This window comes from Vulpes vulpes, chromosome 12 (genome assembly GCF_048418805.1).
Source record: "Vulpes vulpes isolate BD-2025 chromosome 12, VulVul3, whole genome shotgun sequence".
NCBI lineage: Eukaryota > Metazoa > Chordata > Mammalia > Carnivora > Canidae > Vulpes > Vulpes vulpes.
Genome location: NC_132791.1, coordinates 110109074 through 110136954, shown reverse-complemented (window position 1 = coordinate 110136954; position 27881 = coordinate 110109074). Strand labels below are relative to the sequence as shown.

At 39.6% G+C, this 27881-nt stretch overlaps 1 protein-coding gene across 2 annotated transcripts; it reads left to right on the top strand.

The window, feature by feature from the left end:
* Nucleotides 1-43: 43 nt before the first annotated feature.
* Nucleotides 44-26572, top strand: STT3A (STT3 oligosaccharyltransferase complex catalytic subunit A). 2 transcript variants are annotated; one of them, XM_025998961.2, is made up of 18 exons: nucleotides 44-373; nucleotides 2859-2985; nucleotides 4253-4313; nucleotides 7932-8053; nucleotides 8440-8585; nucleotides 10142-10232; nucleotides 12352-12458; nucleotides 13592-13756; nucleotides 15147-15327; nucleotides 16107-16262; nucleotides 17365-17456; nucleotides 18502-18657; nucleotides 18899-19087; nucleotides 19920-20036; nucleotides 20144-20246; nucleotides 23809-23997; nucleotides 24820-24935; nucleotides 26007-26572. In XM_025998961.2, exons 1-18 carry the CDS (start codon nucleotides 167-169, stop codon nucleotides 26043-26045), a joined length of 2364 nt encoding a protein of 787 aa, XP_025854746.2. In that variant the 5' UTR covers nucleotides 44-166; the 3' UTR covers nucleotides 26046-26572. The 2 variants fall into 2 exon arrangements, with proteins under 2 accessions (XP_025854746.2, XP_025854747.1); XM_025998962.2 differs by having other exon boundaries at nucleotides 269-455.
* Nucleotides 26573-27881: the final 1309 nt, after the last annotated feature.

The following is a 27881-nucleotide window of genomic DNA, read 5'->3' as shown; positions in this document are numbered from 1 at the left end:
GCGACTCCGCCGCGGTCCGCGGACCGACACGTCACTGCTCGGCTCTCAACCAAACTGCTCCGAGCACGTTCTTTCCGCGCTCTCGCTCTCACAACCGGGCCTATCACAGCTCAGCGGGAGCGCAGAGTCCCGCCTCCTGGGTGCTAACTGACAGCCGTCCTGTCCAATGAAGACGTGGGAGCGCGGCCTCGTCCACGCCTCCGACTCCGACAGACAGCCACGCCATCCTATCGCTCTCTCGAAGTGCGGCATCGAGCCTGACTCAGCCAATGGGGAGCGGGCCAGGAGGCGGACCGGGCCGCTGCCGGGGTTGGGTGCGCCGCTGAACGGATGGCAGAGGGAGCCGAGCGGATTCCTGGGGAACGCTGGCCAGGTGAGAAGGCCGAAGGCTGTAACATGAGAGGCAGCTGCAGGTGCAATCCTGGTTGTTGGTGGAGCTGAACGAAGAGCGGGAGGTGGGGCTCTGATGGCGGCGGGTGGGTGTGTGAAGCGGCGGTCCGGGGCCTCGCAGAGGAGGGGGCGTGGGATGTGGGGTAGGGACATCCTGGAATGCAAGGATGTGAAGGTCCGGGATGGGGCGTGCGCTTCGCACAGGAGGGCGCGGGAAAGCTCGCGTCCTGGGGCCGGTCCCGGGGAGGAAGGCGCTCGGGATGCGGCGGGCCGGGGGCTGCCCCGCGACGGGCAGCGTCCGAGGGGTTGAGTTGTGGAGGCGGGAGGCGGGCAGTTGGGACCTGCTGGAGTGAGCAGAGAGGGGCGTGGAGGGGGGAAGCGAGGGCGCGAGGAAGGGGGTAGGCGGACGGGGCTGGGGAAGCTGCCGGCTTGGAAACCAGGACGGAGATGGGACTAGGATGGCACGGCTCGCGGACCCCGCTGGGCAGGAGGACAGATGCTCCGTGTGGTCTTCAAAGTGCCTTTGCTTTTATTTGCTTTAGCAGCGTGCCAAACAAAACAAACAAAAAAACCAGAGTCCACTACGAAAAAACTCTCTTTAGGTCCTGACTTAAATTTCGAGTTCCTTTCCTCAGTTAGAGGTTCTCCTTACTCTCCTTTTCTTCCGTTGACTCCTCTAGGTCTGTGGCTCGTATCAGCCCAGCGGTGCAGACATGTTTGTGTTTTCAGGCATTCCAGAAAAACAAGTACAAACCTGAGAGATGTGGCAGGATTATTGACTCCCTGGAGTTAGGTGTTTGTTTTTTACTGCAATATAACGGTTTTTTGTTTTGTTTTGTTTTTTTGTTTTTTGTTTTTTTTTTCCTTTGGGGCTGTAAATTTAAAAGCACATGTGAAACCGCCCCTCTGAGCCAGTTGATTGTGGAGAAGATGTTGTTGGAGCTGGGAATGCATGATTCTTTCTGCCTTCCACCTAGTCTGGTGTTATCCCCCCCCCCCCCCCTTTCCTCCAGCTAATAGTGAGAAAAAGACTCCCCCTCCCCGCCGAAGTCTTGAACAATGTTGCACCTCCTTATTACTATATTCTTTATCATTTAGCTCTTGATCAGCTTATGGTTTAAGAAGGTAGCACGGTGTTATTATTTTTAATATTTTATTTATTTGTTTGAGAGAGCAAGAGAGAGCATAGCATGAGCAGGGACAGGGTAGAGGGAGAAGGAGGTTCCTGGCTGAGCAGGGAAGCCCAACAGGGGACTTGATCCCTGGACCCTGAGATCATGACCTGAGCTGAAGGCAGATGCTCAACTGACTGAGCCACCCAGGTGCCCCAGGTAGCACTGTCTTTTTTTTTTTTTTTTTTATGATAATCACACACACACAGAGAGAGAGGCAGAGACACAGGCAGAGGGAGAAGCAGGCTCCATGCACCGGGAGCCCGACATGGGATTCGATCCCGGGTCTCCAGGATCGCGCCCTGGGCCAAAGGCAGGCGCTAAACCACTGCGCCACCCAGGGATCCCAGGTAGCATTGTCTTAAACAGAAATAGCTAACCTCCTTCCTTCGATGTTTTATTTTAATCTAGTTTTTTTTTTTTTCCTTCTCTGAGCTTTTCCAGATTCAGTAGGAAAAATTTTCTTTTCCCTCCGATTGTCATCTAGTTCCATGAGCTGTCTCTGCGATCGGTGGCTTCAATCAGTAGTGTCAGTTACAGACATGTCTTGAGATGGGCAGTTGGAAGTGGCTATAGATAGGAGCAGTAGTTGCAGCACAATATATGGGATTGAAAGCACAGTGATGGTGGATGCGTATGTCTCCCTCTTGAGTGCATCAGTACCTGCATTAGTCATCAGTCATGCTCTTTAGTTGACCCTGCTACCCCATTGGGATTTGGAACAGAAAGCAGCTTGTAGCTAGGCAGTTGCTGCTGAAATGTAGGACCATAAATTGGGCATATTCAGTCATGACTTTTCTCTGATTTCTACTTTTTCCTCTGTACTCAATATTCATTTCCTGGTTTCTTTCATACATTCCTGCTTTTTCTAGAATGCTCCCTTTCTCTATTTAATTGTTTCTCCATTTCCAATCTTTCCTATTTTCTTTGCATTTCTTCCTCTAACCCCCCTCCCCCTTTTTCCTTTCCTGTGTTTGTTCTTTATTCCTGTTGTACCATGCTGTTGCCAGTAGTGATCATGTACTTGTTAGCTGTGAAGGAGCAGGAAGCAGAATTATGGTGATAAGAGTCCAGTCACTCCTTTTGAGTTTTGACACACAGATTTGACTTATCCCTCCTTTCTTGCCAGGCAGTCGTACTTGAGGCAAGGCTTGGGTGTTGGTATTAGCTCTGACCTCTCTGGTGTGTTCATTAGCCCCTGTCTGCCTGGTATTTTTTTGCCACCATAAAATATGAAAGTGAATTAGATAAATTGAAAGTGTTTAATATCTCACAGTGTTGATTTTTCCATTTCAGCTATTTGAGTGTCATCTGCTGCCATCCATTGATGTCAAGATGACTAAGCTGGGATTTTTGCGGTTGTCCTATGAGAAGCAGGACACACTTCTGAAGCTTCTCATTCTGTCGATGGCTGCTGTGTTATGTGAGTGTGCATGTAGACCTCTCTTTCTTTGGGGGGAGAAAATCTTCTAAAGAATCAAGAATGGCTTTTTTTTTTTTTTTAGAGATTTTATTTTAGAGAGAGTGCACGTGCGTGGGTGTGCGCACAAGCAGGGGAGGAAAGCAGAGTCCCCACTGTGCAGAGAGCCCAATGCAGGGCTTGATCCCAGGACTCTGGGATCAGGACCTGAGCCGAAAGCAGACTCTTAACTGAGTGAACCACCCAGATGTCCCAAGAATGGCTTTCTTGAATGCCTTGTTCTTTTCAGTAGATTGTGATGTTATCTTTTTACTGTTATCCATCAGTGTAATTTTATGAAGACAAAATACAAGAAACAAAGATTAGGGTGGCTCAGCAGTTGGGCATCTGCCTTTGGCTCAGGGCGTGATCCCAGGGTCCCAGGATTGAGTCCCACATCGGGCTCCTGCATGGAGCCTGTTTCTCCTTCTGCCTGTGTCTCTGCCTCTCTCTCTCATGAATAAATAAATAAAATCTTAAAACAAAAATTATAAAAGTCATGGCTAGAGGTCATCTGGGAAAGAATGGGAAGCATGCTTTGCTACTTCTATTTTCTTCTAGAACTAAAAGATATACTGGGAACCCTTGGATACTGAATTTTGTAAAAGACAATTGTCTTCAGTCTAGTCGCCTACTTTAGTTACTTCTGAAAATCTCTTCAGAACTTAATCTATTTTTTTTTAGATTTTCTAGCTCTTTATGAGTCATAAGTGTGGTCTTGATTTGCCTTACCTCTTAGTTTGCTCCAAAGTAAAGGTTAGTTGTGGGGAGGGGAGGTCAACATATAAGAAAGATGACCATGTAGGCTGAGTGCAGTATTAATAGGTGAATGCATTGTTACAGGCCTTGATAATAAGTAAAGTGGGTCCTACCTACCTGGAAAATGTAGGTGTCATTCTCAGGGGAAAGTGAAATTCTTAAAAAAAAAAAAAAAAAGTGAAGTACTTTTGTTTTTCCTATGTGGGAGAGATGGATAAATACTTTATTTAGGGGTCTTTTTTTTTTTTTTTTTAAGTAAACTCTACCCCAGAGATGGGGCTCAAACTCATGACCCCAAAATCCAGAGTCACATGCTGTATCGACAGAGCCAGCCAGGCGCCTGTTTAGGGATCATATTTCCTATGACTTCTGTGCCCAGAGAACAAGGCAATGCTATTACCTCTATAATACTATAATCTATTACTTTTCATGGCACAGTACCATTAAAATATTAACTCTCTGGCTTTTGCAGCATTCTCTACTCGTCTTTTTGCCGTCCTGAGATTTGAAAGTGTCATCCATGAGTTTGACCCGTAAGTACTTTTGCTTGGTCTGGTATTTGCTTTGGGGAGCATTCAGGTTCAATGGGTTTCAGATCTCAGATTCTAATCAGCTCTTGGTGACGGGGACGTGCTTCCTATATATATTTAGGGTGAAAACCCTTCAGGTTTTCCAGTGGAGATAAGTAAGTCTCTGAAACTCATTTTCTGGCCAGGCTAAGGGAAGTCTGGTTACTCAGGTTGGTCAGCAGTTAGTGATTCAGATTGAGGGAAAGGGGCCTGATGTGTGTTTGAGGCTCAAAAGAAAATCACAAGTCATGAACTTGAGATTTATGACTTTTTGTTTAACAATTTAAATGACAGAAATTGGGCCTCTTGGTTAAGTTCTAAGACATTGGGGAAAATGTAGAGCCATGAGTTCAATTAGGGATTTTGTTTATTTAAAAAAAAAAATATATATATATATATATATATAGAGAGAGAGAGAGTTCATTTTGTTTCAAGTTCTGTTTTACATTGAACCTAGGTGTGTCTGTCTCTGGACACTGGAGTCACTATATTGTATTGCCTAAAGTTAAGGCCTAATTAAAAATCTGGAAAGCTAGAATCATAGGTTCTTCAAATATCATTAATATTTAAAAAGTACCATATTTCAGTTGCATTGGTTCAGAAGTTGATTTGCAAATTTGTTATTTTTTGTAAGTATTTGAAAGCACTCTGGAGGCATAAAATATTTTCTTTGGGGCCTCTCAAATCAATTTATGTATTTATTTCTCATGAATGAGGAAACCTATCCTTTTGTTTCTTGATCACCAGATTGTTAAGGCTTTTTTTTCAGATTCTCTACATGAACAAATACTGAAGCGAGATGGCCAGGGAAAACGGGACTGTCTGCTCTGTAGCCATAGAACTGGAAGGAACTAACTGTAAAGATCTTGTGATTTGATGCTTACTTTTGTGGAGCAAGAAACCGAGGCCTGGGTTCTGACCCCAGTCCAGACCTCTTCCCACTAATTGGTACTTCCTCTGCCTTGCCCTACCTGCGCTTAGGTAAAGGACATGGTTCTCACACATACTGACTGCCTGTTACCCTCATCCCCGTGTTTCTCTGACAGTTACCAAAATAACATTCATTAGCAACAAACAGAAGGATAGAGATTTCTGCCATCTGCTACTTCTGCTTACTTCAGCTGCTAAAACTTGACTGACCAAGAAGGAAATAGGGTTAGAAGGATGGGCAGGAAGGGTGGTTAGTCATCATTACCCTTAGTAATTAAAAATTATTTTTATTTAATTTATATTTTTTCCTTTTTTTTTTCTTATTCTTTCTACTTTTTAAATTATATTTTTATTTGAATGTAGTTGGTACACAGTGTTACATTAGTTTCAGGTGTACATCATAGTGATTGGACAAGTTTATACATTATGCAATGCTCCCTACAAATGTAGCTACCATCTGTCACCATACACTGTTATTACAATGTCATTGACTATATTCCCTATGCTGTGCCTTTTATTCCCTTGACTTACTCATTCCATAACTGAAGCCTGTGTCTCCCATGCCTCATCCATTTAGCCCATGCCCCCATCTCTGCCCCTCTGGTAACCATCCATTTGTTCTCTGTATATACAGATCTGGTTCTGTTTTTTGTTTATTTTTGTGAAATTGTATGGTATTTGTCTTTCTCTGTCTTTCTTTTAGCATAATACTCTTTAGGTCTATCCATGTTGCTGCAAATGGCATGATTTTGTCCTTTTTTGTGGCTGTGTAACATTCCTGTGTGTGTGTGTGTGTGTGTGTGTATACATACATACCATATCATCCTTACCCATTCATCTATCAATGGAATCTTAGGTTGCTTCTGTGTCTTGGCTACTATAAACATTGCTGCAGTAAACATACGGTGTGTATTTTTTCAAATTAGTGTTTTCATTTTCTTTAGGTAAATTCCCAGTAGAGGAATGACTGGATCATATAGTATTTCTATTTTTAATTTTTTGAGGAACCTCTGTACTGTTGTCCACAGTGGCTGTATCAGTTAACATTTCTATTAGCAGTGCATGAGGGTTGTTTTTTCTCCACATCCTCACCAACACTTGCTATTTCTTGTCTTTTTGATTTTAGCCATTCTGACAGATGTAAGGTGATACCACATTGTGGTTTGATCTGTGTTTCCTTGGTGATGAGATGTTGATGTTCTTATTTTTATTTTTAATTTTTGAAAAATAATTTATTTATTCATGAGAGACACAGATCGAGAGAGATGCAGAGACATAGGCAGAGGGAGAAGGAGGCTCCATGCGGGGAGCTGACGTGGGACTCTATCCTGGATCCCCAGGATCACGCCCTGGGTCAAAGGCAGGCACTCAACCACTGAGCCACCCAGGCGTCCCTATTTTTAATTTTGTAAGTTATTTTTCCCCCTTATTTCTTTTAAAATAAGAAACTTAAAATAAATAAAATAAGCTTGAGAAGAGGTTATATACCTTGAACTTAAAGAATTGTGTCTTTCCATGTATAACTCTAAGAATTTTATATCAAATATATTTTTTTAAGATCTTATTTTTAAGTAATTTACACCCAATGTGGGGCTTGAACTTGCAACCCTGAGAGTCACATACTTGACCAACTGAGCCAGACATGCGTCCCTCAAATTTTTTTTTTTTAAGATTTTGTTTATTTATTCATGACACACAGAGAGAAAGGCAGAGACATAGGTAGAGAGAGAAGCAGGCTCCATGTGGAGACCCCACATGGGACTCGTTCCTGGATCCCCAGGATCACGCCCTGGGCCAAAGATAGGCGCTCAACTGCTGAGCTACCCAGGTATCCCCCTCAAATATTTTTGTGTAATTTATATTTTTATTCTACTACATGAGTGGCATTCAGAACTATTTTCTTTAAAGATTTTATTTATTTATGAGAGACAGACAGCGGCAGAGGGAGAAGCAGGCTCCATGCAGGGAGCCTGATGTGGGACTTGATCCTGAGTCTCCAGGATCACGCCCTGGGCTGAAGGCAGGTGCCAAACTGCTGAGCCACCCAGGCTGCACCCAGAACTATTTTAAATAACATGATTAGGACTTGTAAATTTAAACACTCATTAAGACATTTGTGTTACTGAGTGGATTAAAAAAATTGTAAGGTGTGTATGGTGTTACACCAGCATCTTTAGAGATGCCCATTTAGAGATGCCCATTTAGATGCCCATTTAGATGCCCATTTAGAGATGTTATCCATGTATCTTCCTATGTGGTATCAAAATGATCTTTTGTATGTTCCTCTCTCTTGGAAAGGGCCAAATTTATTAATGCCTACATATCAGCTGTTTTGTGTTTTGGTGCTTGAATTCTCTGACTGATGTTAATACCTACTAATTGCCAGGCTAGTGAAGTATCCTGCTTGAGTTAGGCTCTAGTTGCATTTCCTTCTGAGAGAAGTAGTTCTTGAGTTGAGACAAGCATGGAGCTAGAAATGAGGGCACTTATGGTAATGTAAAATGATTTTCATACTTGGCATGTTTTGGTATCAAACTGATTTTTATTAGAGTAATGGTAAGTTCCTTAGTGGTGTAATCTGAGCAAAATTCTCTGCAAATTGGTATTGAGTACAAAGAGGAGGAGACACAGATCATTTCTTTCTTGTCATAGGTACTTTAATTATCGGACTACTCGGTTCCTGGCTGAAGAGGGATTTTATAAATTCCATAACTGGTTTGATGACCGGGCCTGGTACCCTTTGGGACGAATCATTGGAGGAACAATTTATCCAGGTGAGAGGAACAGGAATTTAAAAAAAAAATTTTTTTAATAGAAATAAGGTATTTGTATATTATGAAACAGTTTATCTTATTTCTAATATCTTCATTTTGTGGCAATTGTAATCTTATTCTGATTACAGATTCCTAAAATTGGATCTTATGTATATAGGCGAACACGTGTGGGAAATGGGGATGGGTGGATTTTCATAAATTCTGGACTTCTGATTGAATTCTTAGGAGAGAAATTTATAGGTCTACCACAGTTACTGTGTCTGTTTCTGGGAGTTTGTCAAGACCTATGTTATCACTTTATTGATACTTCTGATTTTCTCTCTCTTTCCCTTAAAGCTCTTTGTCTTACTAAGATAACCTACTGGAGTTTCTTCTTCCTATTACAGGCTTAATGATCACCTCTGCTGCAATCTACCATGTACTTCATTTTTTCCACATCACCATCGACATTCGGAATGTCTGTGTGTTCCTGGCCCCTCTCTTCTCTTCCTTCACCACCATCGTCACGTACCACCTTACCAAAGAGCTCAAGGTGAAGGATTTGGGGTGATAGGCTTGGGAATGAATATTGTTGAACTCCTGTAGTAGATTAAAGGGTGGGGGACTGAGAGCCTCAGAAGGGCAGGGAACCAGAGGCTAAAGAAAGCTTTGGCAAGGCTGAATTACAGGGTTCACTCCAGCCCCTTCCTGGATATATGGTTTCTTGTTATTAGCAACTGTTTTGTCCTTATTAGAGAACATTTGAAGGTCAAATATAAATTTCTACATAAGGGAAAAGAAAAACATTTATTTATTTATTTTTTTAAATTTATGATAGTCACAGAGAGAGAGAGAGAGAGATGCAGAGACATAGACAGAGGGAGAAGCAGGCTCCATGCACCGGGAGCCCGATGTGGGATTCGATCCCGGGTCTCCAGGATCGCGCCCTGGGCCAAAGGCAGGCGCCAAACCGCTGCGCCACCCAGGGATCCCAAGAAAAACATTTAAAATGCAAAATATGAGCTTTAGATTTTAAAGTTCTCACAACCTGGGATGCATGGGTGGCTCAGTGGCTGAGGGTCTGCCTTTAGCTCAGGGCATGATCCTGGGATCCAGGATCAAGTCCCACATCGGGTTCATCTCAGGGAGCCTGCTTCTCCCTCTCCCTGTGTCTCTGCCTCTCTCTCTGTCTCTCATAAATAAAGAAATAAAGTCTTAAAAAAAAAAAAAAAAGTTTTCACAATCTAAGGGAGAGGGAAAATAACTACAAAAAGTGTTCCAAAATGGTTAATTTTTCCTATTGGAAATGCACAGCAATTATTTGTTGATTTTTTTTTTAACATTATTTAAAATTATTAAACCACTTTTGTAGTAGGCACCATTATACTGCCTCTCTTTTTCTAGGTTTCTGCATTGCTGATCCAGAGTACTTGGATACTATTCTTAGTTTGTGGCTATGGTGTCAGGGAGATCCCATGGAGGTGATTAACTAGTAGGAGGTCTTGGGAAAGTTGAGTGTAGTTTGGAAACCTTTTCATCCTTCCCTTTGTTGCCCTCATTCCAAATTTGACTCTTACCAACAGACAAGTCTTTACTCTTTTGGAGTATGGCTTATATTTGTTGTTCCTCTCTTCTGAGCGCACAGATTGTCTTGTGATGTTCCAACTTTATTATTCAAGCTCCTGGGATCTTTACTCCAGATAGATGGTCACCTTTTAGCTTTTTAGCTTAAATAATTGTCTATTCTTGCATACCTTTTAGAGGTGTGACTCTTCGACAGCATGCAGATATTGTTAGGGATAGGGACTCATAAGCCCGGGAATACTGCAGCCAAACAGCCCATTCTGAGGCAATGTCTGATGTCTGACAGCTTGCATGATTTGTCTGTCCTTAGCATATGTGTATTCAGTTTCAGTCTTGGTATCATCATGGGGAGTTAGTTGTGATGTTTTTAGTTTTCTTGTGCTGCAAACATTTCTAGCATCACTTCTATCTTGGAAAGTGTTGGACTGTTCTCTGGGCACATTATAAGCATAATGTACTAGTGGATCCTCTCTTTCTCTCATGAGTAGATGGTGTTAACTTCCTGTTACCCCTCTTTTCTTTCAGGATGCAGGGGCTGGACTTCTTGCTGCTGCCATGATTGCTGTAGTTCCTGGGTATATCTCTCGATCTGTGGCTGGTTCCTATGATAATGAAGGTAAGACTTAAAATGCTGAAGATAATCTGTTCATCTCATTATTCAGTAGATCTTCAGGAAGTGCAGTAGAACTGAATTCATATCTGATGTTTAGCAGTAGCAAAAATGGTATCTGGGTTAGAAGATTAGAAATGTGCCAGAAGGGACCTCAGACAAATTTATATCTTTCTCTGTCATCTCCTCCAGAAAGGTAGCTGGTAATTTTCATTATATAAGGCTTTTGGCTCTTCTCTGGGCATAAAAGTAGTTAGTTTAGTGTTGAGTGTTACTATTATGTTAACATCGTGATCATTTGCTTTATTTTCCTAGATAAGAGAAATGGATATATTTTTTAAAGGTTTTATTTATCGATTTATTTACTTTTTTTTATTTATTCTTTTAAAGATTTCATTAAAAAAAAATTTCATTATTTATATGAGTGAGTGAGAGTGAGCACAAGTGGTGAGGAAGGGCAGAGGGAGGGGAAAAAGCAGATTGCCTGCTGAGCAAGGACCCTGACACAGGGCTTGATCCCAGGACTCCAGAACCCTGGGATCATGACTTGAGCTGAAGGCAGATGATTAACTGACCGAACCACCCAGGTGCTCCTTTGAGATTTATTTTTAAGTAATCTGTACAGCAAGATGGGGTTCAACCCCACAACTCCCAAGATCAAGAGTTGGATGTCTATTGACTGAACCAGCCACATGCTTTGAGAAATGAATATTCTTTTAAAATTTTAAAATTTTAAATTAAAAAAAATTTTTTTTTTATTAGAGAGAGAGCAGGAGTGAGAGAGAGAGAGACTACAAGTCTGTCTTGGAGGGGAGGGGCAAAGGGAGAGGGAGAAGCAGACTCCCTGATGAGTAGGGAGCCTGAATCAGGGTTTGATCCTAGGACCCTGAGATCATGACCTGAGCTGAAGGCAGACATTTAACTGACTGAGCCACCCAGGCACCCTGAGAAATGGATTTTCTTAAATCCCTAATGACTTTTATTGACTTGTTTCAGTGTGGCCTGTATTTATTGAATGTTATTGGGAAAACATAATGTTAGGTATTATAGGTAATCAGTAAGATTATTTTGGCTCATAATTAAGGAATTACAATGATAATGAATAAAATTACGTTGGTTCATAATCTATTATGGAAGGTAATTATAGACCTATAATAATGCACAAGAGGTAGGTAGTATACATGTTATTAGAAAGGTATGTACAAAGTACTTTGGGACTGTAGTGAAAGGAGAGATAATTCAGATTTGGAGATGAGGGAAGACTTTTTGGAAGTAGCTGAGATTGAACCAAGTCCAGGGGTTAAGACTTCATTAGATAAATATTAAGGAAAGGGCTAATGAAGGCATAAGAGGCAGAGGCAGGATGGTGCATGTTAGTATGGAGTATCTTTAGGACCACACTAACAGGGAATTTAGTGCCTGAAAGGAATAGTAATAATAACAACCAACGTTTACTGAGTACTTGCTCTATACTAGGTGCTATTCTAAGTCCTTTACATGCAATAATTAAATTTGTCTTCACAATACTTTTATGTAATAGATACTATTATGGCTTCTTTTTAATAGGAAACAAATGATAAGAGGTAAAATAATTACACTTATTGAGTAAGTAGGTTTGAGATAAGAATCATAACAATATCTTTTTTTTTTTTTTTTTTTTTTTTTTTTACGATTTTATTTATTGGGATGCCGGGTTAGTTCAGTGGTTAAGCAGCTGCCTTTGACTCACGTCGTGATCCTGAAGTCCTGGAATCAAGTTCCATATCAGGCTCAGTGCAAGGGAGTCTGCTTGTCCCTTTGCCTGTGTCTCTGCCTCTCTCTGTGTCTCTTATGAATAAATAAATACAATCTTTAAAAAAAAGATCTTTTTTTTTTTTTTTTAAAGATTGTATTTATTTATGAGAGACAATATGAGCTGGGGGGAGGGGCAGAGAGAGAGGGACAAGCAGACTCCCCATGGAGCAGGAAACCCAACACAGGGATCAATCCCAGGACCCTGAGATCATGATCTAAGCTGAAGGCAGATGCTTAACTGACTGAGCTCCCCAGGCACCCCCAGAACAGTATTCTTAAATATTACACCAACATGGCCTTTTACTAAATTTTTGTTCTGTTCTTTCTGCAGGGATTGCCATCTTTTGCATGCTACTCACCTACTACATGTGGATCAAAGCAGTAAAGACTGGTTCCATCTATTGGGCAGCAAAGTGTGCCCTTGCTTATTTCTACATGGTAACTTTTCCCTCCTTTCTTCCATGAGTGTTTCTATTGAGATCAACTGATATAAACTGGAACTAGCTCTTGGGCTTTGAGACCATAGATTGGAAGCTAGAAGTCTTTATTGTTTCTTATGTTCTTACAAAGCCCCATCCAAGACAGGTGTGTGGATATCTATTGTGTAATAGCAAGATAGAGATAATGTTTTTAATTTTTAAAGTTCTCCAGATAGTATATGTCCTATGGATATTGGTTGGCCAACTCTCTTTTCTAATATGTTCCCTTTAAATTTTTCCTTTTCTAATATGTTTTTTTCCTGTTCAATCTTATGTATTTACTTAGACTTCTTCCCTTAATTGCTTCCGCTTGCTATGTATCCTTAAATCCTCCATATAGTGTTACAATAGATTGCATCTAGATTAACTGAGTGTTGAGTTACAAAAGCCTTCTTTTGTGATCATGATGGCATAGGGAATATGGGATTGAGTTACAGTAATAGGTGTGAATTTGATTTTCTTTCTTTTTTTTATAAGACTCAGACCTTGAGTCTTTTTTATTTTTATTTTTTAAGATTTTATTTATTTATTCATGAGAGATACACACACACAGAGAGAGAGAGGCAGAGACACAGGCAGAGGGAGAAGCAGGCTCCATGCAGGGAGCCTGACGTGGGACTCGATCCCAGGTCTCCAGGATCAGGCCCTGGGCTGAAGGCGGTGCTAAACCGCTGAGCCACCCGGGCTGCCCTGAATTTGATTTTCTTAATGAAAGAAATCAATTATTTATTTATTTATTTATTTATTTATTTATTTATTTATTAAAATATTTATTTATTCATGAGAGACACAGAGAGAAAGAGTCAGACACATAGGCAGAGAGAGAAGTAGCCCCACGCAGGAAGCCCAATGTGGGACTCGATCCCGGGACTCCAGGATAACGCCCTGGGCTGATGGCAGGTGCTCAAGTGCTGAGCCACCCAGACATCCCAGAAGTCAGTTATTTAAACTCTCTAAGCCACTTGGCATAAATAAAGTTTATAGTTACTGTAAAGAGATGTTCTTTGCAAGGTCACAGGTAATATCCTAAATATAGTGGTAGTCTGAGCAGGAGTGCTCAGAGGAACTCTTCTTTTTTTTATCCTGTCATAGGTCTCTTCATGGGGAGGTTATGTGTTCTTGATCAACTTAATCCCTCTCCATGTACTGGTGCTGATGCTCACAGGACGTTTCTCCCACCGGATCTATGTGGCCTACTGTACTGTTTACTGCCTGGGCACCATTCTTTCCATGCAGATCTCCTTTGTGGGTTTTCAGGTGAGCCCTAGATTGAATAGAGTTTTTAGCTTCTTTTACTTTCTCTAAACCACTCCAAGTAGCTTGATTTATCTTGGATTCCGATGAAGAGAGTAAGACTTATTCAGTCTAACCTTGGACTGTTGTGTTAACTGAAGCAACAGAATCATTGGTCACTGAAGTCTGCTTCCAGGGCATGTTAATATTTGTTTCATAATGTTTGAATTTAAGGACTGTTAATCTGGCTTAGATTTGTTGGAGGAGAGCTATTTTGAGCTGAGTTGATATAAATGCAAAGTTATTTCCAGTCCTTTTTAATGCTGATGAGTCCCATGTATTAGTAATGACCCCTGAACTTCTTGATGGGTCCTGTGTGAAAGTCCTTTAGGAAGCAAGGCACAAACATTTTAACCACATTACTTATAGGGTTAAGAGACAACTATGAAACCGGAGAATGATGTGGTGTGTTTAATTTCTCTTGTGAAATTCTGATTAAAATAGAACCCTTATTCAGAAGTCAGCAGTATTTTCCTTACTGATCACCTACTGTATGCAATTTGCTAATCAGTGGGAAATGTAAAAATTAAAAATATGATCCTGGTCTTTAAGGAAGTTGCAGTTTTGTGGGGAAAGAAGTATATGCAGTTGTCTATATTTATAATACAGCAGCTCTGGAAATGTGATTGCTAGACCAGCAGCACTGCGAACTTGTTAGAAATGCAGATTCTGGGGGCAGCTGGCTGACTTTGGCAGTAGAGCGTGCTGCTTGATCTTGGGATTGTGAGTTTGAGCCCCATACTGGGGGTAGAAGTTACAAAAAATAATAATATAAGTATTCTGAAGAAGCATATAAATTCCAAATTTTTTATTAAAATAATGCAAATTCTGGGTTCTTCTCAGAGACCTGCTGAATCAAACTTTAGGGGAGGATTCTGCATTCTGTGTCTTAACACCCTCTCTTCTTTGCCCTCCCCATGGTTAATGATGCTCACTAGTTTGAGAACCACTGGTCTAAGCAAAGAATTTATAAGTAATGGAAGAGATCTAAGGTGCGTGGAACATAGAAGGGAGTAAGTTTGGCAGATTAGGAGGAAATGTGTGGCCTTGAGTGATGAGAATTTCTGTGAATGCAGATTTTGGGAAAATGAGGAAATTGCCATCTAGGCTAAAGAAAGCCTGAGCAAAGGCCAGAGGTATGATTATGATAGAGTATGGTATTCTTTGGAGGACTCCAAATACACTTTGGAAAATACAGCAGGCGAATTAGACTCTCCCTTCAATTGGCCCTAATTCCTCGGAAGCCTCAGAACTCATTTGACCCTTTGTTTGGTCAGAACTAGGTCAGGAGAATTCAGGTCTAGGCTGGATCCATTGTTTTCCAGCATTGTCATATATATGCTTTTATCTACAGCCCGTCCTCTCATCAGAGCACATGGCAGCCTTTGGGGTCTTTGGTCTCTGCCAGATTCATGCCTTTGTGGATTATCTGCGCAGCAAGTTGAATCCACAGCAGTTTGAAGTTCTTTTCCGAAGTGTCATCTCCCTGGTAGGCTTTGTCCTTCTCACCGTGGGAGCTCTCCTCATGCTGACAGGTAGGCAGGCTCACATTTTTTGTAAATGGATATGGAACATATAATAAACTTCAAAAATATGGGTTATTTCTTGACCACAGAAAGATTTATTCTTTTCCTCCTTAGAGTAAAAAGTCCTGCTTCTTCACATTTAGTCCACTTGTCAGCCCAGTATTTGGATTCTGTGTAGTTAAGAATATCTCATTAGAGTAGCTCTTAATGTCAGAAACATCACACTTGGTAAAAGGACTATATCTCATCTTGCTAATTTTCCTCCTCTTTTTTTTTTTTTTCTTTTTCTTTTCTACTGGTAGGGTGGGAGAGATCAATCAACCCTGCTGGCCGTACTGTGCAAACATGGCCTTGTCTAATGCCATTTGCACTAAACCATGGCTGTTTAGCTTGCTTCATTTTCCTCACTTCTCGCAGGCTGATTTGATTCTGCCCAAGTCTCTGTGTGTTGTCTACTTTGGAGCAGCACTGGAGGCTGTAGTTGACTTAGTTTATAGAGTTGGCCATGGTTTGGCTGAATTTGACCTAAAATCTTTCCAGAAAGCACTTTTGCCTCTTATCTCTGAGTTTATATACAGCCTGACTTTATTCTGCTGGCTATGCTGACAAAAATACTCTGAAATTTGAAAGAAAGGATGGAGTAAAATTCTCAAAGTATTGATGGCATTTTAATAAAAAATACTTCTTTGTTTCAGAGACTCTTATTGAAATGGAAAATTGTGATTAGGATCAGAGGTTATTTTGTTTCAGGAGTGACTGTGAAATATTTGTTGCTTCTTTGCTGCCAGGAAAAATATCTCCCTGGACGGGTCGTTTCTACTCACTGCTGGATCCTTCTTATGCTAAGAACAACATCCCCATCATTGCTTCTGTGTCTGAGCACCAGCCCACAACCTGGTCCTCCTACTATTTTGACCTACAGCTTCTGGTCTTCATGTTTCCAGGTCTGTCTGCCTTGTGTTCTGAAGTGGCTTTTTTTAAAGAATCACTATTTGATTCGAAATAAGTAAATTACCTTCATTCTTGTGTTTTGTTGTTGTTTCTGTTTTTGCCTGTTTACCCTGTGCAGTACAAAGGATGGCTAAGCATTTTTCTAATATTTGAAGCAGAGTAGAAGTCAGAAGTTGAACAGTTGGAGATGCTGGCAAGTTCAGAGCCTCATCGTTTTCTGTTCATTTCTATTATAAGTTAAAATTCAACTTGAATTTGCATTCAGGTTTTTGTTTTTATTTTTGGGTATTTTCAATGTACTTCTCCCATCTCCTATCCATGACTCTGCCCCATTTACTTTATTGACAGTACTGAAGTTTGAGAATAGGCATGGCTGATTCAACGCAGCTACTTATCTTCTAACCAGTCCGTATGTTTTTGGATTTACTGGTGGTGGGGTGCTGCCTTTTCTTTTCTTTTTTTTTTTTTTTAATAAAATAACTTTTTTTTTTTTTTAACGAAGTTGATTATTGTAAAAAATGTAGACAAGTTAAAAAAAAAAAGTAAAACTTTCAGGAGCTCACCACACATCTGTTGCTACTGTTAACATTTTGATGTGTATTCATCCAGTTATTTATTCATTTACTTCAGTTCTTTTTAATTTTTTTTTTTTTTTTTTTAGTAATCTCTACACCTAACAGGGGGCTTGAACTCATGACCCCGAGATAAAGTATCACCTGCTTTTCTGACTGAGCCAGCCAGGCCCCCCTCATTCAGTTATTTATTGAATAAAAATGAGATGATACAATTTTCCCCAGTTTTTTTCATTTTATAAAGAATCATATTTTCTGTTATTTAGTATTGTAAAGATATGACAAATATATTATTTGTTTTTTTAAGTACAGAGATGTGTAAAGAAAGTAAATGATCCATAATATCTTGCAGCAATATTTTAATTGATGTATTCTATTCTATAAATATACTATCTCTTTTATGTTGGATATTTAGGTGGTTTTTAAACTTTTTGCTATTTTAAAGTGTTCTGTATAAACGTCTTTGCATGTATCTATGATATTTATTTTAATTGCTTACTTGTTTTTATTTTTACTTTTGTAGTTGGTCTGTATTACTGCTTTAGCAACCTGTCTGATGCCCGGATTTTCATCATCATGTATGGTGTAACCAGCATGTACTTTTCAGCTGTCATGGTGAGGAATGCTACAGTTCTGCCCCTGACTCTGAGGGGCATGGCAAGATTCAGGATGTACTGATGATTGTGCACATGCTTCCTTCGGAGCATTTGGGGGGCTGAGTTATAAAGCTGCTTACTGTTGCTGATCCTTCTCAGGGATATATGATGCACTCATACAGTCTGGTTGTGGGGCCCAGTTTTCTTGGATTCATACTCTTGTGTCAGGGAGAGGCACATATATATCTGTTGGAGAAAGCAACTGTGGACATGTTTTTTCTCCTCTCTTTCTGATTGTCTTAAGAAAGGAGGTGACATTTTTTCCCTAAGGTCCAGGGAGGATTGCCAAGTTAACACTTGTTAACTTGATTGTTGAAAGCAGAGAGAATTTATATATTGTAGTAAGACTACATTTCTCATGCTTTTGAAAAAATTTTAAACTATAGTTACATGTATTCTTTAACATATCATTATTTAGGAACACACATCCATAGGTACGTATGTAACTGAAAAGCAGTTCAAGAAATATATACTTCTGTAGATATAGCAAATATTTTCTCATATTTTGATTTTTCTTTTTAAAATTTTATTTATTCATGAGAGGCAGAGAAGCAAGCTCCATGTGGGAGTCTGACGTGGGACTTGATCCCGGGTCTCCAGGATCACGCCCTGGGCTGAAGGCAGCACTAAACTGCTGAGCCACCCAGGCTGCCCTATTTTGATCTTTTTTATGGAGAACTCTGTTGAAAACCACTGAACTGGGCCCCTGGGTGGCTTAGTCAGTTAAGCGTCTGCCTTTGCCTCTGATTGTGATCTCCGGGTCCTAGGACCGAGCCCTGAATTGGGCTTCCTGCTCAGTGGGGAGTCTGCTTCTCCCTCTTGCTCTGTGCATTCTCTCTCTCAAATAAAATAAAGTAAAGTAAAATAAATAAAATAATAAAAATAAAATAAATAAAATAAAATAATAAACCACTGAACTGATATCATGCTATACTAATATATTGAATTCTGTAATTTGTAAAATGCTGGTTGAACTGTTTTTGCTTGCTTTCTGTCTCTTTCAGGTGCGTCTAATGCTAGTGTTGGCACCTGTTATGTGCATTCTTTCTGGCATTGGAGTTTCCCAGGTGCTGTCCACTTACATGAAGAATTTGGACATAAGTCGTCCAGACAAAAAGAGCAAGAAGCAACAGGATTCTACGTACCCAATTAAGAATGAAGTGAGAATTAAACTAAGAACAGGCTTGGGAAACTCTGTGTGTGTGTGTGTGTGTGTGTGTGTGTGTGTGTGTGTGTGTACCTATTTCTTGAGTGAGGGAGTAGAGTCTTATCATAGTGGCCAGAGTGAACTCATATAGCCCCTGACTCATTTTGATTCGTCTTACGAATATTGTATGGTAAGAAGCTGTTCTGAATTGTGTTAGTTTAATTTGTTTTATGACATAGTTTTTCCTTTTTTAGGTGGCAAGTGGAATGATACTGGTCATGGCTTTCTTTCTCATCACTTACACCTTTCATTCAACTTGGGTGACCAGCGAGGCCTACTCTTCTCCCTCCATCGTGCTGTCTGCCCGTGGTGGGGATGGCAGTAGGATCATTTTTGATGACTTCCGAGAAGCATACTATTGGCTTCGTCACAATACTCCAGAGGTTAAGATTTGAGAGGAGTGGGACTAGGGGGTAGGGGGAAGTGGGAGACATTTGCTGTGATAATTAATCATATAGCTTTTAGATGGGTGGAAAGCCTGGAGAAATTGGAACTATAGAACCCTGGTATTGAATAAGCCCTAAAAGTCAGCCTCCTTTCATTTCAGGATTTCTTCTGTATTTTTACTAGTAATCATCTATACTCTGACAGCGTGGTGTTTTTATCAGGAGGTAGACCATCCCAATTATAAAAGAAATCAGAAAATAGAAATAAGAAAAAAAGATAGAAATTTTCCATAAAGTGATCACCTAATGATAAGTACTTGTAACATTTGGTTTATACCTTTTGAGAATCTGACGTAATTTTCTTGGCAGTAACTATTGAGAATAGCATTTCTGAGTTAGACTCTTAAGGAGTCAAAGCTGTATGAATTTAATTCTTGTCCATCATATTCCGTGGTTTGTATTCCCTCTCATCTTTATATTAATTGCTTTTTGTGACTAATAAGTCACAAAGATTTAATATAATTAAGATTTAATATAATTATCTGATGACACAAGATTATTTTTTGGAACTATTACAGAGTACCCTATACCTACCATTCTATTATTCTTCCTTATAAAAGGTGATCTGAATTAAAAGTGTTGTGAATGTTAGATACTGTATAATTTGCAGTGAGATTTCATGATTATATTATAAATGTAGGACCAAGTACAAGGTTTATTTTCTCGGTTAGGCAGTGCCTTACTTAACTATAGATGCCCTTCCAGTTCTTCTCTCATATTTGACTTTTGGAGGCAGCGAGCTTATTTTCATTTTCCATTCATCTTTCAGGATGCAAAGGTCATGTCATGGTGGGATTATGGTTACCAGATTACAGCTATGGCGAATCGGACAATTTTAGTGGACAATAACACATGGAATAATACCCATATTTCTCGAGTAGGGCAGGTAAAGTGAAGGGATTATTTGGCACACAGGGACTAGTGGGAAATATTTCTGAGGTGTATCATATGATCTGGAATTTTGCTCTGAGAAACATGCATTTATTTTTCTAGGCGATGGCATCCACAGAAGAAAAAGCCTATGAGATCATGAGGGAGCTTGATGTTAGCTACGTGCTGGTCATTTTTGGAGGCCTTACTGGGTATTCCTCTGATGGTATGTACTTGATTCTATTTTTAATTATAGGTCATAGATTCTAAGGAAACACGATGAATCTCCTACTCTTCAGTTTTTTTTTTACTAATACCGATGTATTTTCATGGTTGGAGAAGTTCCTAAGTATTTGGAACTTTAGGGTTTTAATGTTTTGTTTTTTGTTTGTTTTTTTTTTTTTTTTGGCAACAAGTAAGAGGTAAAAGTAAATAATTCTCATGAGTATGGCCTGCTAGAATGGTCTAAAGATCTAAGAGTTCCATAATCGATAAACAACATAAAGCTTACCTGAGGGATCCCTGGGGGGCTCAGTGGTTTGGCGCCTGCCTTCGGCCCAGGATGTGATCCTGGAGTCCTGGGATCGAGTCCTGCCTCGGGCTCCCTGCATGGAGCCTGCTTCTCCCTCTGCCTGTGTCTCTGCCTCTCTCTCTCTTTCTGTCATGAATGAATAAAGAAAATATTTAAAAAGAAAAAAAAAAAGCTTAGCTGAACTTACTGTGTTCATTTCACAGTATGTATAAACCAAACAGAAAGTAATAGCAAAGTAAAACACAATGGGACAAAAAGAACATAGGCATCTCAATATGAACTTAAGAATTAGTATTTTTAGTGGTTTTCAGCCATAGATTCATATGCCAGTTTAAAATGTTTCATACTTGTGTGTGTCTGGCATATGTCACCATGTTCCCTGTGATTAACAGGAAAACCATATTTTTAGAAGAATTGTCAAATGTTCTCTGCCTTAAAAAAATTGTAAAAAAAATTAAAGCAATACCTTTTTATATTTGAAAATATTAAATACTTTTGCAGGTTTACAATAAAACCTGGTACGTAGTACCTAGTCCCTAAACCTAAACTCCCTATGATATCAGTTTCCAGATGCAATTATTTCTTCAGTTGTTTATTCTAGTACTTATGTTTATATTTCTAAAAATATGTATGTTCTTCTGTTCATTGATCATTTTAGATATGCTGTATCAACTTATAATTATAGAGAAGGAATTTCGTTCTTTTTATCACTCCCCAATTCTTCCTTTTCCTCTTGATTCTTCTTAGTAGAGTCAGTTTTTAGTTTTTGGTTAACTCCAAATAAGGTATTTTGAAGATCGTGACTATCTAAACATTCCTTCCTGCATCAACCAGTATACATTCTAACCAGGTTACATTCTTACCTAGAATGACTTCTGTTTTCCTGCAGTTAAATAACTACCTCATCTTTCTCTCTTAATTTTCTTTGAATATATGACTACTTCTTAGAGATGTTTAAATTTTATTTTATTTTATTTTATTTTATTTTTTTAAAGATTTTATTTATTTATTCATGAGAGACACAGAAAGAGGCAGAGACACACAGGCAGAGGGAGAAGCGGGCTCCATACAGGGAGCCCGATGTGGGTGGGACTTGATCCTGGGTCTCCAGGATCATGCCCTGGGCTGAAGGCAGGCACCAAACCGCTGAGCCACCTAGGCGCCCCAGAGATGTTTAAATTTTAGATTATCGGTCTGTGTGTATAGTACAGGTAAAGTGCCAAGTGTAAAGTTAGAAGACTGGTTTCCATGAGTGTCTGGTACAGGCAGGAAGAACAATGATAGCATGGACATGTGTCCAAGGATCTGAACTTTTACAATTGCAACAGCACTGTTTGTGTATAATTATTTGTAGGTTTTCTAATAGTCACAATATATCCAAATATTACAGAAAAGTGCTTGTGTATGTTTATGTGTATATGTATTTTTATATATATGAATGTACACATTATATGTAGTAAAAAGAGATAATTTCTTGAAATCCTAGCATTAAACACTGTTAGGTAAACCACTTTCAGCCAGTCAACCTTTTATTGCCTATAAAGGTTCACAGAAGTATGCTTAATGATGGTGTAAGAATAAATGTCATTTGGAACATATTGTAATTTTTGTGTGGGAAATTAGCATATGAGACACTTGACAAAGTAACTTAACATAAAAGAAAGTGCTGAGATGAAGAGGTTTCAAATCATACAATTTTTATTTATTTATTTATTTATTTTATTTTATTTTTAAAAAAGATTTTATTTATTCATGAGAGACAGAGAGAGATGGAGGGAGGGAGGAAGGGAGAGAGAGAGAGAGGCAGAGACACAGGCAGAGGGAGAAGCAGGCTCCATGCAGGGAGCCTGACGTGGGACTCGATCCCGGGTCTCCAGGATCGGGCCCTGGACTGAAGGCAGCACTAAACCGCTGAGCCACTGGGGTGCCCAAATTATACAATTTTTAAAAGTGACCTTTCCATTAAAGTTTGACATTTTAAAAAACGCAGCTACTATAAGTATATAGCATGGTCTCTTTCCACAAGGGGAACCATATCCATGTAACTAGCACCCAGATCAAGAAACAGAACATTACTAGTGTCCTAGAATTTCTCTTCATACCCCTCACAGTATCTAACCCCCAGCCTGCCATCTTCTAAGGGTGACTACTATCTTGGCTTCTAAGGCCATCTGTTTGCTTTTTAAACAGACTTGTTGAAGCATAATTAACATATTGTACACTTCAGATATTTAAAATCTGTAATTAAGCAGGTTTTGACATAAATGTATTTTTGCCTGTTTTTGAACTGTATAAATGGGGTAGTATAGTATGTACCCTTCATTTCTGGCTTTTTTGGTCAGGAGTATGTGTTTGCAAGATTCATTCATGTTGCAGGTCATAATAATTTCTTAATTCTCTCTCTTTTTTTAATTTCTTAATTTTCAATCCTGTGTAGTATTCAATTGTGTGAATATAGCATAATATATGCATTTTAGTGTTGATGAGTATTTAGTGTTGAGGAGTTCAGTTTGGCGCTGTCCTGAATGATGCTGTTATGAACATTATCCTGCTTGTCTTCTGTTGAACATTTTTTTTTTAAAGATTTTCTTTATTTATTCATGACAGACACAGAGAGAGAGAGAGGCAGAGACACAGGCAGAGGGAGAAGCAGGCTCCATGCAGGGAGCCCAATGTGGGACCCAATCCTGGGTCTCCAGGATCACTCCCCGGGCTGAAGGCAGCACTAAACCACTGGGCCACTGGGGATGCCCTCTTCTGTTGAACATTATATAATGCTACTAAAGAATGGAATACCTAGTTTATTTAATTTTAAAGATTTTACTTATTTATTCATGACAGAGAGAGAGAGAGAGAGAGAGAGAGAGAGAGAGAGAGGCAGAGACACAGGCAGGGGGAGAAGCAGGCTCCTTGCAGGGAGCCTGACATGGGACTTGATCCCAGGTCTCCAGGATCAGACCCTGGGCCAAAGGCAGCATCAAACCGCTGAGCCACCCGGGCTGCCCCGAATTTCAGAATTTTGAGGGAAAAGTTTTGCCCCCACATTGTGTTTCCCATTGGAAAAATATTTTGAGGGATTTTCTTAGAAATAGCTGCTTTTTCAAATGTCACCCCAGTATGTTGTACACCTTAAACTAATACTGTATGTCAACTGTACTTAAATTAAAAATAAAAGTAAATAAATAGTAGCTTTCATTTGGTAATTCAGCTTTAGCAACCTTTGTGACACAGCAGTTCTCTTTCTACTTTTTTCTAGACATCAACAAGTTTCTGTGGATGGTCCGGATTGGAGGGAGCACAGACACAGGCAAACATATTAAGGAACACGATTATTATACTCCAACTGGGGAATTCCGTGTAGACCGTGAGGGTTCTCCGGTGCTGCTCAACTGCCTTATGTACAAGATGTGTTACTACCGCTTTGGACAGGTCTACACAGAAGCCAGTGAGTGATTCGTAATAATGTTAGTAATAGCAGTAAGAACAGTGATGGCCAACATGTGTAGTTTTTTTCACATATTTGCTCTAAGTGCTTTACATCTATTAATTCCTTCGATTCTCACAACAACCCAAAACAGAGATACTAATATTATTTCTATTTTATGTATGAAGAATTTGAGGTACAAATAAGATACTTACCTGTCCAAAGTCACCTAACTAGTGGCAGAGTTAAGTTAAACTAAGGCAGTCTAGCTCTATATTCTGTGCTTTTTACTCATTACATTCTGTTGCCTCTCAGTAAAAGGTATTGCAATGGAGAGAGGAATGAAGGGGGTAGGGGATACAGTGACATAAGGGACTTTGCTTTAAACAAAGCATGGAGACTAACCTGATTTAGGTTAGGTCTTTCCTTCTGACTTTAATTTCTTTGTTCTGCACTAGGGACAATTCCTGAAGTGGATGCAGGCCTTTCACTTCTGATGGGTTCTTCTCTAATCCATGGAAGGGTTACTAGTGTAACACAGAGGCCTCTGGGTAGCAATCATCAGGATTGGAGGGACTGGGAAATCAGACCCCTGTCTCTTAGAAGAGTTAGCCTCCATGGACTTTGCCAAGCATTAACTTGGAGAGGATTTGAGTCAGGGTTACATTTGATTTGTTCTAACTACCTAATGTCTTTTTCTGAAGGGGCCTACTCTCTAAACAAATATCAGGCTGAGGAATAACATTCCAATTAGTACATGATTTGCCAAATTGATTTACTCTTTCCTTAGGAAATCAGCACCGTAGAAAGAAGTGTTTCTCCTTTTTTTTTGTCCCTTTCTAGAGCGTCCGCCAGGCTTTGACCGTGTCCGAAATGCTGAGATTGGGAATAAAGACTTTGAACTTGATGTCCTGGAGGAAGCATATACCACAGAACACTGGCTAGTCAGGATATATAAGGTGAGCAGACGCTACACTGAGAAAGCAACTCTCATGTTTGTGGATTGGTTCTAGTGCTTAAAAAGAGGCCGCATTAAAAAAAAAAAATAGGCCGGGGATCCCTGGGTGGCGCAGCGGTTTAGCGCCTGCCTTTGGCCCAGGGCGCAATCCTGGAGACCCGGGATCGAATCCCATGTCGGGCTCCTGGGGCATGGAGCCTGCTTCTCCCTCTGCCTGTGTCTCTGCCTCTCTCTCTCTCTTTCTCTCTGTGTGTGTGATATCATAAATAAATAAATAAATAAATCTTTAAAAAAAAATAGGCCGTATATTTCTAATATGGGACATTTCTAATGTCAGAAAAGTACTTAAAACTCAGAATGTTACTATTTTTATTTTAGATTGTTGTTCAAGAGTAGTCACCCTCGTCTGCTCTCATTTTGGCTGTGGTTACAGTGATATTTTTCCAGTTGGGGCTGTACTTGATCTGTTTTTGTGATTGTCAGGCCTGAAGGGGAAAAAAAAGGAAGTGTGTGTGTGGGGGTTAGGTGGGGGTGTGTGTGTGTGTGCATGTACTCTACATTTTCATCTCTCCCACTGAGGAATTTATGGCATAGAATCACACAGAAGTCCGCTATATCTCTTACATAAGATTGAGAACCCTTGATATATTTGGCAGGTAGCATTTATACTGCTTCTCAGAAATACTGCAGAAGGCTAAGCAGAGAGGATCCCTGGATGGCTTAGTGGTTTAGTGTCTGCCTTTGGCCCGGGGCATGATCCTGGAATCCTGGGAGGGAGTCCCACATCGAGCTCCCTGCGTGGAGCCTGCTTCTCCCTCTGCCTCTCTCTTTCTCTCTGTGTCTCTCATGAATAAATAAATAAAAAATCTTAAAAAAACAAAACAAAACACAAAAGGCTAAGCAGAGAGTAGCTAGTCTCAAACCAGTGCTCTTGTAGTCATTGAATAAATTCAATGATCTGGTTTTGAAGTCCTTGCCAAAACCACACCAAGCAGCAGAACTCAGCTCAGTAGAGAAGCTCTCCCAAGTTGACCTGATTGTAAATATTAAAATGACATTCTTTATGTTGCAGGTAAAGGACCTGGATAATCGAGGCTTATCACGGACATAAATGTTACATCCAGCTCTGATATGCTTCGCACTGAGTGCGTCACATTTAGGACGCTGAAGACGTTTTTTAAATATGCAGTTTATGAGAACAGAGCACGATGGTATTAGAATTTTTGGAAGTTTTGCCTGGGCAGATGGGCTGGGCCAAATGGAATGATTTTTATAATTCTGAGCAGGTTACCAAATGAAATGTCATGGCTTTACTTTGGTCAATTAAAGGGGGGACCTTTTTTTTTAAATGTGCCTTATTTGTTTTGACTTATGACTGATTTGAGAAAGGCAAAAATTTGCTGGGCTGATAGAAGGAAAGAAAGCAAACCTCATCCATGCTTTTAGCTCCCTAAATGAGCCATGTGGGGGCATTCTGTCTCTCTCAAATCAGGAACACTATCAAGGACTAGCTCAGATCTCACATGTACATGTACAAACAATTTTGTCATTTCAAAAATTGCAGCACTTAGCACAATGCCTTGCATATATTGGGTGCTCAGTAAACTTTTATTAAATGAATAAATGTTTGTGGAACCAGAGGAGTACCATTTCTGGGCAGGAAAGTCAGCTGTGTTGCCATCATGTCTTTGTTTTCAATATCTCTTGTCCTTTCAGGCTCTTTGGTTTTATGAGGGACAGAAAGCTACCCAGACCTGATCTCACCAGTGTTTTTTGGGACTAGCTGGATTTTTGTTTTGTTTTGTTTTTTGTTGTATTTTTTCAGCAAAAATAAATTAAGTGAGACTCAATCACTTGAACTTTTGAAGACTCAAGGCAGACAGTGAAACTGTTGTTCTCATTGGAGAGGATGAAACTTCTCCAATATTATATATAGAATTTAGTGGTCAGGTGTTTTTGAATCAGCTGAAATATAATCATACGTTTCTGTTTGAAATCCAGCTTTTTGTTACCCATGATGCAGTTAAATGTCCCTTTGCTCATTTCCTTTAGCCTATACACTAAAACTCTTGTGATTATTTAAGGTTAAACTTCTTTCTCAATCTCAGCTAAATATGTGGCCCATGTTGTTGTTATATACCACTAATAAATTCAATGATCTGGTTTTGAAGCCCTTGCCAAATAAGCTGCAAATTAGAAAGGAGAGTAATTGCTATTAGAAAGTACCTGGAGACAGTGCTTTCCTGACTGCAGTAAAAGGGAAGAGAAACTTAAAAAAATTGACTCAAAGCACAGTAGTTCCATCAATATTCAATGTCAGGACAAAAAACCTTATATTCAGTACAGCTGGACATTTTGTACCTTACAATGCAAAACATATATCAGTGATGTACATAAACCCTAAGTCATTAAGAAAAAGAACTACAAGGTAACTGTTTAGTGTTACCTTTTTAAGAAACAGGAGCAATTACATGGCTTTTAGATAAGTTATAATGGTGCTCCTAAAGAGTATACTCAGGTATTCTTGTATACCCCGGAAACTTAACCTTCCAAACCAATTTATATACTAAGTATATAGACCTGTGGGTGAGATTTAAATTTGGTCTAAGATTTCATTTACTATATGTAAATATATTACTTGATTTGTATACAGAATTTCTCCTTGTGGAAGAGGTTATTCTGAGTTTTTTTTTTTTTGTTTTTTTTTTTAACCAATATGAGCAATACAGGTAAAGATCATTAGTAATCTCCCTCAGGAGCATATATGGGATAATCCTTTAACTTATCACTATAGGTGTTAGTTATATGATTTTAATTTTGTTACCTTCTAGGCTACATGAAACTATCTTTTTAAAACATTTACTTTTTTTTAAAAGGTTTTATTTATTTATTCATGACACACACACACACACACACACACACACACACACACACACACACACACAGA